General features: G+C 43.7%; 2 protein-coding genes across 10 annotated transcripts in view; both read left to right on the top strand.

The window, feature by feature from the left end:
• Positions 1 to 6,696, top strand: part of eogt (EGF domain-specific O-linked N-acetylglucosamine (GlcNAc) transferase) — a 24,067-nt gene extending 17,371 nt beyond the window's left edge. For 6 of the 8 annotated variants that reach the window (XM_020593032.1, XM_020593029.1, XM_020593031.1 and 3 more), the window contains exons 12-16: positions 968 to 1,036; positions 1,359 to 1,420; positions 1,588 to 1,707; positions 2,087 to 2,189; positions 2,443 to 3,760. In XM_020593032.1, the coding sequence (XP_020448688.1) occupies positions 968 to 1,036; positions 1,359 to 1,420; positions 1,588 to 1,707; positions 2,087 to 2,189; positions 2,443 to 2,589 (501 nt within the window). In that variant the 3' untranslated portion in view covers positions 2,590 to 3,760. Of the gene's footprint in view, positions 1 to 967; positions 1,037 to 1,358; positions 1,421 to 1,587; positions 1,708 to 2,086; positions 2,190 to 2,442; positions 3,761 to 6,041; positions 6,181 to 6,522 lie in introns of those variants that run through there. The other 2 variants (XR_002274371.1, XM_020593030.1) reach the window with 2 other exon arrangements.
• A 918-nt stretch (positions 6,697 to 7,614) lies between these two features.
• The window catches only part of tafa4b (TAFA chemokine like family member 4b), a 40,524-nt gene continuing 34,760 nt past the window's right edge, over positions 7,615 to 13,378 (top strand). For both annotated transcript variants that reach the window (XM_020592669.1, XM_020592668.1), the window contains exon 1: positions 7,615 to 8,103. The gene's annotated coding sequence lies outside the window, so the exon portion shown is untranslated. The remainder of the gene's footprint in view (positions 8,104 to 13,378) is intronic.

Here is a 13,378-nt window from a genome sequence, read left to right as displayed (position 1 = left end):
ATAGCCCTCTATTTTCTGAGAGTACGTGCACAGTGCTGTACATGCACGCACGGTGAGGCTCACAGCTCTTATTCATCTCCTACATCTATAACTCTCTAATACTCCTCACAGGAGTTTTATGATCCCAGGTTTGAAGTACTTGACTGTATCTTTATGACCAGCAAAGCCTGATAACTTCTTCCTTCAAGTAGCGCAGCTCATTGGGTATTCATGGCCTTCACTGGAAATATGCTAAGAGGCTTTTGAGCAAGACACAAGCCTGCGGGCGATAGCAGGCCGGCTACTGAATGAGAGGTCTTCTTGGCCCTGACCCTCTCCCCAGCTTCTCCTTTCATCCCTAGATTAATGGCACAGCCAGAGACTGACTCCTCCTGCTCGCCTCTATTGTGTCCTATTCATCTGCCTCTACTACCCCTCACCTCCTGTCTCCCCCATGTCATAATTTGCACTGGTCTGGTCTCAGAATGGCATCCTTTTTTGTACTTTTTAAAATAACTTTTAAGTAGAAGGGAGGAAATTAAATCTGTTCAGAATAGATATAAGCTGACTGTTTGTATTAAGGTGCTGTAGCTTGGGTTGATATATTGTGCACAGCAGATGGCACATTATATTAGTTGCTGCACTTGTACAGATCCTTTTTGTTTATTCACATATCTTACAGATGATGCTTCACAATAGTCTAAATACTCTTTCAGAACACAAGGTGGCAGTCTGGGAATATAGAAAAAGAAAGCTTCTCTGTACTGGCTGTATAAACTAATGGTATATCAGAAAAGACAACCTTTCTTACCACGTATAAAAACCATATTAATGCAATTTCAGCTAATGTATCTGCTCCTGTGTGCTATATAAAGAGAAATTTGAAGTAGAAGCCTTGAAGATCTTTTGAATAAGCATCATAGTCTCCTAGAACTCTTATCTTTTCTGTCCTTGGCTGATTGATTATTGAGTGCATTGGTGTTCTCAGGAGGGGCGTGTTCGAGTCACCCTGCTGGCACGGAGCACAGAATATAGAAGGATATTAAACCAAGTGGAGGTAAGTCCTGCACCACCTCACCTCCTTCCCTCTTTCTTCCTTGTACTTGTTATTCTTCCTCTATCCTGCTCTGCCTTTTCCTTCTTTCTTTCTCTTTCCGCAGTTTTGCCTATCCCCCCCCCCCCACACCCCCCCCTTCCCTTCCTTTCCATTATTGATTTACTGCCCGACTCTGTTTAGTGTTTATTTAAAATCTTATTTGCTATAAACAGTACAAGTAAAAAGGGCTTGTGATTTATATGGCCACTGTCCATATTTGTTTGCTCTCTCTCTGATCAGAGAACACGCCCCTCTGTTGTTGTTGTTGTTGTTGTTGTTACAGCTGGTAAATGCCCTCAGGACTGTGCCTTTACTGGAGGTCAACGTGGTGGACTACAAATACAAGTGAGTTATAGAGTGCTCACCACATTACTACAGGAGGTATTCAGTACTGCTCAGGGATGTAACAGTGCTGTATAAGAATAAAGAAAGTGTTGAGCTTTTCACACTGTGTAATATGACACTGTTCACACTGAAGATAATTGATGTGCTACTCCCTGTTTGTCTTTCAGGGATGTTCCTTTCCTGGAGCAGCTGAGGATCACCCACAACTCTGACATCTTTATAGGGATGCACGGGGCAGGTCTCACACACCTCTTATTCCTCCCTGACTGGGCTGTGATCTTTGAACTGTGAGTGACACTTTTTGTTGACCTGTTTGTGTGTAAAAGACAAAAAAAAAAAAGACAGAGAGAGGAGCAGGGAGAGTGATGGGTTTGGCAGCAGGCTGAGCCCAAAGTGCCCCTGAGCCACTTGGTGTGTGACTGTGAAATACTGCCTAATTAGCCAGCCATTCATCACACCTGACTACTCTATGTAGAGCAACTGATTGGAGTGTGTGTGTCAGGGGGGAGCATGTGCGGGATTGTTTTCTGTGCATTTTAGTGAGGGGCACAGAGAGAGAACCACAGTGTCCATACAGCGAGAGACAGAAAGATGGAGCAAGGGAGAGTTAAAGTGAGGCAGACCGAGGAGAGCAAGAGATAAAGTGTCTGCATCTGTCCCTCCCAGATATAATTGTCAGGATGAGAGCTGCTATCGAGATTTGGCTCGGCTGCGGGGCATTCGGTACGTGACTTGGCAGAAAATGGACAAAGTGTTCCCACAGGACAAGGTAGGGGAAACTCCCATACCAACCATTAGCTCCCCCTCAGCATGAGCTTTCTCAGTTCATCTCACCTACCTCACACACATTTAATTATGTGCAGTTATAGACATAGTTCAAATGCTCAGACTTCATTTCATACTTACATTATCTCTCTGCCACTTCATTGAGAAGACCACCTTATAACATATGTTTATGCTTATATGTTGCCTTTCCTTGTGTTCATTTACTGTACACACGTTTCCTCTGATACTTTTTTCAGGGTCATCATCCCACCCTTGGGGACCATCCGAAATTTACCAACTATAATTTTGATGTGGGGGAGTTCATGCGACTTGTGCTGGAGGGAGCCAGTTATGTCACAAACCATCACCAGTATCAGCGTCGAGCCCATCATGATGAACTCTAGACTAGAGTCTCTGTAAGTGGAGTTAGGGTACAAATATCTGACTGCTGAAGAACTCTGAACACGAGCCTGCCTTTAGTTGTGATCATCTTGACACCGGCAGTGAACTTTAGTGTCTTTTTATTTGTTGTAAAGTTACCTCATTCACCAGTAGTCTAACTGAATATATGTCACCATCTGTCTGCTGCTTGTATAGGTCTGGATGAGTGAGAACAGCATGGCAGGCAACTCTGGTTTGACTCGTTTCCATCAGCTCTGTTAGCGTCAGATCAGTTAAAGGATGAGGCGTGCGCAGTCGAAGCATCTGTGGAGCAATAAGATGTGTCCTATGTTTCTTCATTATCTCCGCTGCACCTTACTTCATTCCACGCCAACAAAGTTAGCTAATGAGCAGCTGTTACGATGTCCCTTCACGTGTGACATATTGTCACATTTGATCAGTGTCACCTTGATACGAACCTCTTCAGAGCTGTTGACAATCAGCCCAGAGTTTCTGAGCATATCCAGCACACCCCAGTCTAATATGATATGAAGTAGTCACAAGCCAGATGTGCTTGTATAGTTGCAGATGTAGACTTTTTGGGATTAGTTTGGCATAATGAAATCATGTGATCTTAAATTATGCTCATCAGCAACAAAGCTCTAAGTGAATGCGACACTCCTTACTGTCAGGAGGATTTATTTTGTATCAGCATTTCTACAGTACAGTATGAGCACATTCAAGTGCATTAATACTTTGAAACACTTTAATATTAAATATTATGAAACATACTGTACATTATAGTATTTGCTTTAAGAAGTTGAGCACTCCATTGTTTCACAAAACATTGACTATTATGTTTTGTCACTGAAAAGTAACAGGCTTTTAAAATCTTTTACTATGACATCTTTATTTAAGTTTTTATGCCATTTGTCACAGTTTAATATTTAAATATATGACGTGTTGTTTAATGGAATATCTTTACTGATCTCTGTTTTATTGCAAATTCCTTTGTATTTTACCAAAGGAAATGTGTCAGTCTGGTCAAATGATGAGGGTCATGCTTAACACAAAAAACCTTTTAAATGCTTAGTTTTATGTTACATTAAATTAGTCTGTAAGAGAGTTATGTTAAATTGGGTCTGACCTTTTTTGGTCAGGGCTTTGTAGCCTTTTTAGTTGATTTCATAGTCAAAAGTTGTGTAATATTTTGAAATAAATAATTGTAAAAATGTTAATCTATCTCTTTCTGTGTGCTGGTTATATTAGGTAACAGAAAATGTAGTTATTCTTAACTTCATCTTCTTTTGAAGTCTGACCTTGGAGGAGAAAAACTTAAGCCATTTCTTGATGATGCCAGACAGTTCTGTGCTGTTTTATTATTTCAGTAAGTTCAGGCCTAAAGACGGAACGGGCCCCTCGCAAAAGGGCACTAGTTCAGCTTTTACTGTCGCCATAATAAATCTGGATGACCTCAAAAACTTTCCGACTTAACAGTGACACAACACGGCCACGTGAGGGCAGTGTAACACCACGCATGAGACCAAATCTTCACTCTGCGCTTTGTGGTCGTTCCTGACCGCTTCTTCCAACAGTGTAGAGAGTGAGAATACTTTATTCACAAATATATCCACAGTGTCATAAGACCATATTTTTTAAAGTCAGATGTCAGCAATCGTGCTCCAGTCCCCTCTTTGCGGATGTGTGTCTGAACTTTCTGAGTATTGACAGACACCGGGCCTGTCTGGGATGGACACTATTTCTGGCCCTGCTCGGATTACTGCCAGTGACCTCGTAAAGAAATGAAGAATCTATTTGGGAGGGGGATAAAAAGCATAGGAACCAAGATGTCTGTTCTCATTAACCTTCATGGCAACTCTAAATCGATGACCAAGTCCTGTTTTTTGGCGCAATGTATCACAAATTGGCTATTTGGGTGGAAGATGTCAAAACACTAAAAAAATACACTACATCACCAAACCCATCTTTCGACCTGAAAAGTATAAAGCGTGAGAAAAACACTGTACAAAGTTATTAGAAGTAATCGCCTCTCTCTTCGTGGTGGGGTGCGAACGTTGTGCGCACGGTATAACCCTATCTACTTGGTTCATTGGCCGCCAGGGCGCAGCGTAATGCACTTGTGTAATTAGTCGTGTCGAGCCTATCATTAACAAAGAGGTCCCACCTTTACCGCCTCGGGCCTCGGGCTGGGGTCCTCTGGAACTTCACCATTCACAGTTCTTGAACAACTCGCCTGGGTGGCCTTATTTCGTCGTGCCCTAAGTATTGATGTGTTTGCCCTTAGAAATGTTGACGTACTACCGTCCTTAAAAACAGGTCGCATGGTTTGAGAAAATGGACTGGAGACATGTCAGGACAGGAGAGCTCGTTGCAAGCGAAGACTCTGGTGGAAGGTGGAAGCTGTGAGTAAAGTCTGAGCTGTGATTCACACTTCAAAATTAGGAGGAAGCTTTTCATCACACTGGATTTCTAGCGTGAGATCTCCCACCAGCTGATTTGTCTGACTGTTTGTGTCCTATTTTAGTTTCTTTTCCACTTCCACTGGAACAACCATATTGGCAGTAATATTCTTAGGTTTGAGGTCCATTATTTACACAGCCATGCGCTCTATATCTTTGACTTTTGGCCAAAGCTGTTCTTACAGTCATTTTTCTCTGTGTTTTACAGCGTGATCATTCGTAAAATCTGATTTATCTCAAAAGACAAGCATTTCTCACCACTGAACTCTATCAGTGAACACAATCCGCTCATCTTACCTTGTCCACGTTTCCAAGCGTCCCCAGGAAAACCGGAAAAGTGTGCCTTTTAGAGGGATTAATGCAGGAATATTGATTTATGAGAAATACATAGCCTATCCCTCAAGTTATGAGCAGATATTTCCCAAATGTTTTTCTTCCGTGGGCGATGATTATTGGGGGAATAATCCCACAGGAGATCCGATATCCCCTCGTCTCTGATATATGACACTCCAAGAGGCCTTTTGCCTGCATGTACTCTTACCTTTTCCACAATACCGCAATATTTAAGGACGATTCTGCAACCTTTAACATGCCAGTTCTGCTTTAGAATGGAAAACTGAAACTGATACACACTGTGAAGCACGTTAAAAGAATCTGGCTCTGTAAAAACAAGTAGAAATGTAATGGGCAGTTTAAAGGCAGTAAATTAAATTTCACGCTATTTACCTTCGCACTTTGAAGTCCAGCAAAGTGTTTATGTCACATGATGCGGTTTTCTCTGATACTGTCTGGCCTCTCTAAGGAGACTAGATGAGATAAGTGTTATATGGGCTGTTGCATCCATTAGCTGCCTCACCTTAAGATCCCCATTGCGACACAACTAGTTTCCAGTGCAGACAGGATATATAATGTTTGATCAACTCTGAGTTGTTCTTTTTTCTTTTCTGTTCTTTCTTCGTGTACTCCTCACACAGTCAAACTACGTTTGCCTGCAGGTGGATTAGCCCCTTGACAGTGCAGAGCAGAGCCCAGTGACAGGACGGAGCCCAGTGACAGGACGGAGCCCAGTGACAGGACGGCCCGGAGCTGTCCGACCTACTGAAGCTATATGCAGCGCGTCTGGCGCTGTCCATGGTGCTGGAACTCGGAGTTTTACTTCGGTTTAATGGTTTTACTTGAATCCCGCAACTGTAAGGGCTACGTGTACCTCACTCCTGGCAAACCTGGCAAAACAATGTCTTATTTGTTCTTACCGAACCAGACACACACATTTGTAGTAGATTCAAGCCTAGATTAATCGGTTGAAAATGACAGCATTCTCTCGCTGTACTGCAAAGTTGGCAAAACGGTCATGAGGAAGTTAGGACAGTGCTAGATAAAGATGCTCGGGATTGTTCCATGTTGCGGTCCTGAAAGTCATTACATTTTATGTTCCGTGGCTCTTTTTGTAATTCTTTTTTTTTTTTTTTTTGGTAGGTAAGTTATAAGGCCCTGCTCCCTCCACTGACGCAGGGCTCTTCATATGGCCAGTAAAGATAGCAACAAGGAAGACATCTGAATGTATCGGATACACCTCACCTTGGGTCGTTAGCAGACATCAACCTCCTCTAAGTCTTAACGACTGCAAATACATCGCATAGCAATCAATAGGCATCAACAGACTGGAATATTCTGGGGATGGAATAATTAATAGGCTGTCTCCTGGTGCGTAATGGAGAAACGCTGGTGATTAAATTCCGTTTAACATCTGGATTCAGGTGTGTGCGGGTGTGGGGTTACTGGTATTCAGACACCATCTGTAACACAATGGAAGTGTAGAAGCTATGGGGGGTATTATGCGATGAGGAGGGGTCATCACCCCTGCAGATTATAGCACCTGTCAGTCAGAAGCCATGACAGTCATCAGACCCATCCTCAACTCATTACACACGTGGAAGCTATATAGAAGTTATAAGCAAGTAATGAATTTGTGGCATATTTAATGTAAGGCAGCCTACCACACTGAACTAAAATGAAAGGCTTTGTACCTATTTATCTTACTTTAATTTAAGAAGCACAATTTTCATGTACAATGTATGACAACTGTAACTGTCAAGTGTACACCCAATTAACACCATCTATTCGGTCCAAGTCCCTTGTTTCTTGTTAAAGATAACTTATTTTTCCCTTTTGCGACTTGTAGGGCCTACATTTGGGTTATTCTGTTAGTGACCTGTTGCGCACCTGCCACGCTGTAAGACCTTGTAAAATTCAGTGAAACAAATTATAAAACGTAGATATGTCAAGTACTTAACGTTGGCAGAAATGAGACTGAATGACTTGTTAAGCCGAGCTCTTTCTAAAGTCGTAAGAATGGTTATTATATGTTTCACGTATCTCCTTAGAACTGTCCCCCTCGTCCCTTCAGTCTAGGTTACTTGTGAACTACATGACATCAGTGAGATAGAGGGGGTGTACTTGGGAACTGGTGAACTGGGCGGGCGCTGATGCACGTGTTCTGAATGGGGAAGACGAGCTCGCATCGCATTTCTCATGTCCAATCGATCCCTGCTCGGGAGGAGCGACGGGAGCATAACTATCACTCCTACATCATTATACCATCACTCTCATCAGCATCTGTTCGGCGACTATAACGTCTCTTTGTAACCATCGTGCACAGGGTGGGGGGGATGAACTTGTGTGGAGTGATCGCCAAAAACACGAGCCCGGCGTGTCTTGGGGGGATTATGCACTTTTGCTGACTTTCTCCCCAGTCTGGGTTTGAGATGGGACGCGGCGAGAGAATGGCAGATTGGACCATATCGCTATTGCACGAGCTCTGTTTTCTCACACGGCTCCGGAGGGCTGGTTCTCCGGCGTGGCAGTAGCCCTCCTAACCCCTGCTTCCGTGTGTTTATGCGCGGGCTCCGGGACCTGGACTGGAGGTTCAAAAGGATTGCCCCGTTTAGCGGAAAACAAGATCAGTGGAGTCGAAGCGGAAAGTGGCAAAGCACTCTACTGTCTCGCCTGGATCGTTTACAGTTCTCCGTGATCATGCCATCGAGTGTATAGATTTAGGTAAGGTGTTTTCCTTGAAAATTCATATGCAGTTACTGTAGATTCCGATTTTAATTCCTGGTGTTTTTTCATGGCACACGGTCACTGGGCTAATGAAAGAATGGGGTCAGAGGGGCACTTTTTCGTTATGATGTGGAACATTTTTCCGTGGACAGCAGGGAGAGAAGGGGTAGTGACTGGCTGACTGACTCACTGAATTACTGGCAAGCTGAAAGCAACTTTGATGTTCTTGGCTCAGAGCGCGGCGAACACGTTTTACTGAGCAACAATTCATTAAAAGAACAGCAGGTTTTCCAACGAAAACCTCTCTGATCTCCAAGTGACCCCGCTCTCTCTCCCTGCGCGTGATTTCCATGCGTAAAAGTGGGACACATGATTAGCCGATTCAAACGGACGTCCATTCCACTGACCGTGTATAACGCGTGCTGTGGGTGAGGGCGGAGGAGACTGAGGTAAGATTTACACAGTGTTGCACCACTGTGAGGTTAAATAAGCGATCGGTAGGAGCTCGGCGCTGCCCAGCACCTATTGAGTGATCTGTGAGGCTGATCTGCTGACCGAGCTCTTTTCACGCGCCTTCTAATCGCTGTACACGGACCGTGATCGGGTGGGAACAGAGAGGAGAGCGCGCGGAGCTCAGACATTTGGGAGAGGAATGAGGTGCCGCTGGGTTCTCCGGGAAGATTGCGCACGACAGGGAGGTGTATTGCAGAACCTAATGGGCGCACTCTATTGGCACGCACGCACAGACCCCCCTCTCCCCCCACTCTCTCTTTCTTTCTTTGTGTTTCTCATAGACACCCACACAAACTGAGAAGAGAAAATTACTTGGTGCATGTTAATGGGAGCAGTAATGAGACCCAACCCCTATCGTGTTGTAATTGTTAGTCATCCATGTCTCAACCCCTCCCTCTTCCATCCCCTGTTTCCCTCCCTCTCCCTCTTTGCCTATATTTCTCATTGTCCCGCTGTTCGACTCTGCAATTTGTACTGTACTGAGAGAGTGTAATTATTTCCTCATTGTTTTAGCGCGCTGGCCTGGCACTCCACAGAAAGTGGTGTCATTAATGTGACAGGGCGGACAGGAGGGGAGAGAGGGAGAGAGAGAGAGAGAGGAGAGCCTGGTGGAGAGTCCAGGGACTTAATTCTCATTGACAGTCACATTAACACAGGAGCAGCACTCTTAATCTTTGGGAGATTACTCTCTCCAACCTGACCCCCTGTCACCCAGCCATTCTCTGCTCTCTCTCTCTCTTTCACACACACATACACCTGTATGAGGGTGCCTGGCTGTGCTGCTTTTCCTGTCTGCAGTGGATGACTTCTCCACTATGTCACCCTTATCCAGTGTCTCACACCCATCCTCCTTCCATCTCATAGCACTTTTCACAGATCCGCACACACATACACACTTGGCAATTGCTCTGCAGTCCACAGTTCTCTCTCATCTGAACCCTTCCGCTTTGTCCCCTGTCCTCCTATAGCAGCTCCACGTAAAGACACAGCTATATCCTCAGAGGGCAATTCGGCTCTACATGTTTCAACAGCGTCCTATCTACTTACCCCACAGAGAGCTGTTCAGGATGACTGGCTTGGTATGAGGGGGAATGGATTGTGTGCATTTGTGATTGTGCATGAGGACACAGCCAAGCAGAGAGGTGACGGACGGCAACGCGGAGAAAAGGCAGAGCAAGGGAGGCAAGAGAAATGAGCTGGAGAGACAGAAAAAAATATTTGTGAGATGAGGCGAGGGAAGGAGATTGTGTCAGTGTATGTGTGTGTGAAATTGAGAAACAGACCTGCATGTGTACTGTATGTGTCTGTGTGTAAAGTATTAGGAGAAACTCAGCATGATGGAATCTTATGATGCTGTGTGTGTGTGTTCATGTGTGAACACAAACATGTGAGATGATGATGTCTGTGTGAAAGGTGTTCTGTCTGGTATGCCAGATGAATAAGCAAGGATCAGGCATGTAGGACTGGTGAGGTGCCAAGAGGGCAAAAGGTGACCTCCACACACACACACACGCACACACACACAATGACATTAACAGATTGACTGTGATGAATGTATACTTCTCAACCGGGAGGTGAAAAGAGATGAGAGGAGAGGCATTCTTTCATGTCATGGGCAGAAAGATGGAGAAAGGCCAACATTTGTAAATGAGTGTGTCCCAGAACACGAGTCAGAGCATGGATAGGCATCAAGCAGCAGCAGTGGACAGTAACACCTCAAGTCATCATCAAGAAATCAGGATCAGAGAAAACCCACTCAGGGACTGATGTCTCTCTTCAAACAGGAGATCCATGACTCTAATGGAGGAAAGAGAGATAGTAGATCAATGAGTGTGAGTGTGGTGTGTATCTGTTTCTTGTCTTAACCACAAAACCACAACTGGGCAGAGGCCACGACCCTCAGTAAGAAAGGGTAAAGTTCAGATGTTGCCCACAGGCCACTGTGGTAACATTATACGTCCTTATCAGTGACTGCTGGCTCAGAATGAATCCGCTGATTTTAGCATCCATTAGCAAAATAGGTGCTCATTACTCAAAATCACTGTTCACCTCACTGGTTGTAATTTACTGACTCACACGTATTGTATTGTCGCCCTTCCTGTGTACATCCCAAAGCAGGCTTTAATTGATCTAAGAAATCTATAACATTCATTACTAAATTAAATGTCTGGATTTTAATGGCTTAATCTGCTCAGAATGATTTTACCTCTGCTGAAGTGTGCCTCAAGACAAATGAGTTTAGTCTGTAAATCCATTTTGATCATAATTTGAATAAGTTTGTTTGTAATTAAAGCCCTAACTGTAACCAGTGTTTTAATAAGAGGCAACATCACACAAGTTTATTTAAATTAGCGATAAACTCATAAATGGCTGATATGTACTGGCTTATTGCAGCTGTACTGATATCTGTGTATATGCTGGCCAATAATTTAACTACTTGCAATGCAGAAATACTAAACTTGGTTTGAATATTTTCAGTCCATAGTTTTCCAATCCATAGTATCCCACTTACACTATGCCTTGTTCACTACTCTTAAAAAAAATCCAAGGGATTGCTATCAAGATTGGTTATGTTGAAAAAATGACAATGGGCCAATATACCATTACCATATTTCTTTGCACTCCTCAAAATTCATATCTGCAATGGTCCAGTATCATTTGGTGAATATTAATAACCATTTTGTATTTTACATTTGCTGTTTTGAATATTTTGTTCTCTTTTTGCCCTTTTTAGTAATTTTATATACCAAGAGATGTACAGTAGTTTACCTGTCTTTTTATATCTGTTATAGTACTGTTTGTCTAGTTATATGAATATTTATATGAAGAAGTAATAGAAACTCATCCTCATCCTCTTTTAGCTGTCATCGCTAACAGGCATACAGTGATAACGCACCAATGAATTATAAGGTCATAGTTTACCCACATTACTGTTTATACTGTAGCAATAAACTAAAAACAAGCTTGATCCAATCCTCAGCCTTCTGAAGTGCCCCATAAGCAAACGTGTGGAAGCTGATTCCAGCTTTGGGTTTCACTTCCACACAGCAATCATTTTGTAAGAGCGGGCACCAGCTGGTCCAGACGGCGGAGGTCCCTTGTTGGAGCTCTACAGCTGTGTGTGTTCTGTGTCCTCCATTCTCCCCTCTGTCAGTCACTCAATCACTGACTGAGACCAGGCCCTGGCTGGCGACATCACACTGTCCAGGCGCTCTATAATCCCGTCTAGCAGGTCCTGCTTTGAGTGACAGTTCACACTGCCACATGGCCTCCTCCTGTAGAAGAGACAGTGAAAGGCACAGCAGCAACAGTCAGAGTTGTTACTCCCATGGAAGTAGCTGAGAGATTGAGGGATCATGGATTATTGTTCTCTTTTTGTGTTTTTTCAAGGTTTGTCATGCACGGGTGAGTTATTTTATAAACATCTGTTTGGAAATTTGGGGTAATTAATTTATGTTTAATATTAATCATTTTCAATATGGAGAAGTTCTGAGGACGCCATAACCCCTTTCCAAAAACTGAATGTAATACCACTTGCAGGCCTCAAGGTGATTTTCTCCACGGCTCTGACTCACTTTGACCATGACAAATCTCCCTAAGTGATAGTAATGATTGTAATTGAACAGGCACAGTTCCTTCCCATCGTGCTCTATCTATCACCTTGGATGCAATCTGCTGCTTCCACTTGTGTGTGTGTGTGATTTTTTTATTTTTTTTTGTGTGCATGTCCCTCTGTGTGTGTCTGTGTTTGAGACAATCCCCGTTCTTTCCCCCTGGCAGCTGGCAGATGTGCTGGTATCCATGAGCATCAGTGTGAGTGTGTGGGAGTGTTAGTGTTTGCACAAATATGAGAAGCTCCCAGCATGCTCTGCTTCACAGGTCTACAGTGAAGCTGCTGCGAAGAAGCGGTGGGGTTGTAGCAGAGGTGCAGGTGGTCATCGCAGCAGGCCTCAGACAACACTATGCTACATGTTGGGGGAAGAGGGTTTAACCCTGTGGGATGCAACGCATGAAGGGGGGGATGCAGTGGAAGGATGGGGAAGGCGGGGGAAGAGTTCAGCCAGGGCCGAACATGGGTGTTAGCTGAATGGAGAGAAAGCGTTTGGGTAGTGAGCATGACTGAGGAGGAATCTGTCAGTGGAGTGAGTGAGTGTGTGTAAACGTTTATGTCTGTGCCCTCAGTTTATATGTGCGTGTTGTGGAGGTGACGCCTTTGTAATGAAAACACCCGGCAGCCGGTGGCTGAGGGTCCCTCTTGGTGCCTGACTGATATCAGTCACCAGAGGACAATAACCTTCCTTGAGGATGGCTACTCTAATGAGGATGAAACATTATTGTCTGTGTGCATGTGTGTGTGTGTCTAGTCTCTTCACATGCACTGAAATTTAGTGGAATTGATCTGCAAAGTGGATTGAACATATTTATGCATATTTTATCCAGGTTGAAATCAGTGCTTTGCTTTGAAGCACTATATTCTGCCTGCATTAAAAATGAGCAATGAAAACCATTTTTGGTTATGGTTTGATAAAGTTAGGGTTGGTGGTTTGGATCATAGTGGTTATGGCTAAGCTCTAGGGAATATGAGTCAAAGCAAAGAAGCCCTTCAAATGACAAAAAAAAAAAAAAAAAAAACAGTTTTGTGTGTGTGGTGGTGGGTATAGAGGTGTCATTATGCAGCTACAAGCATGAGAACATGTTTTTGTGTCAGCATATCCATTTGTGATATCCGTGCATGATCCTTGTGCGGAATTGCTTTGTA

This window comes from Monopterus albus, unplaced genomic scaffold, assembly GCF_001952655.1.
Source record: "Monopterus albus unplaced genomic scaffold, M_albus_1.0 scaffold18.1, whole genome shotgun sequence".
NCBI classification, from domain to species: Eukaryota; Metazoa; Chordata; class Actinopteri; order Synbranchiformes; family Synbranchidae; genus Monopterus; species Monopterus albus.
The sequence above is the reverse complement of the archived record's forward strand: the minus strand, read 5'-3'. Positions and strand labels throughout refer to the sequence as shown.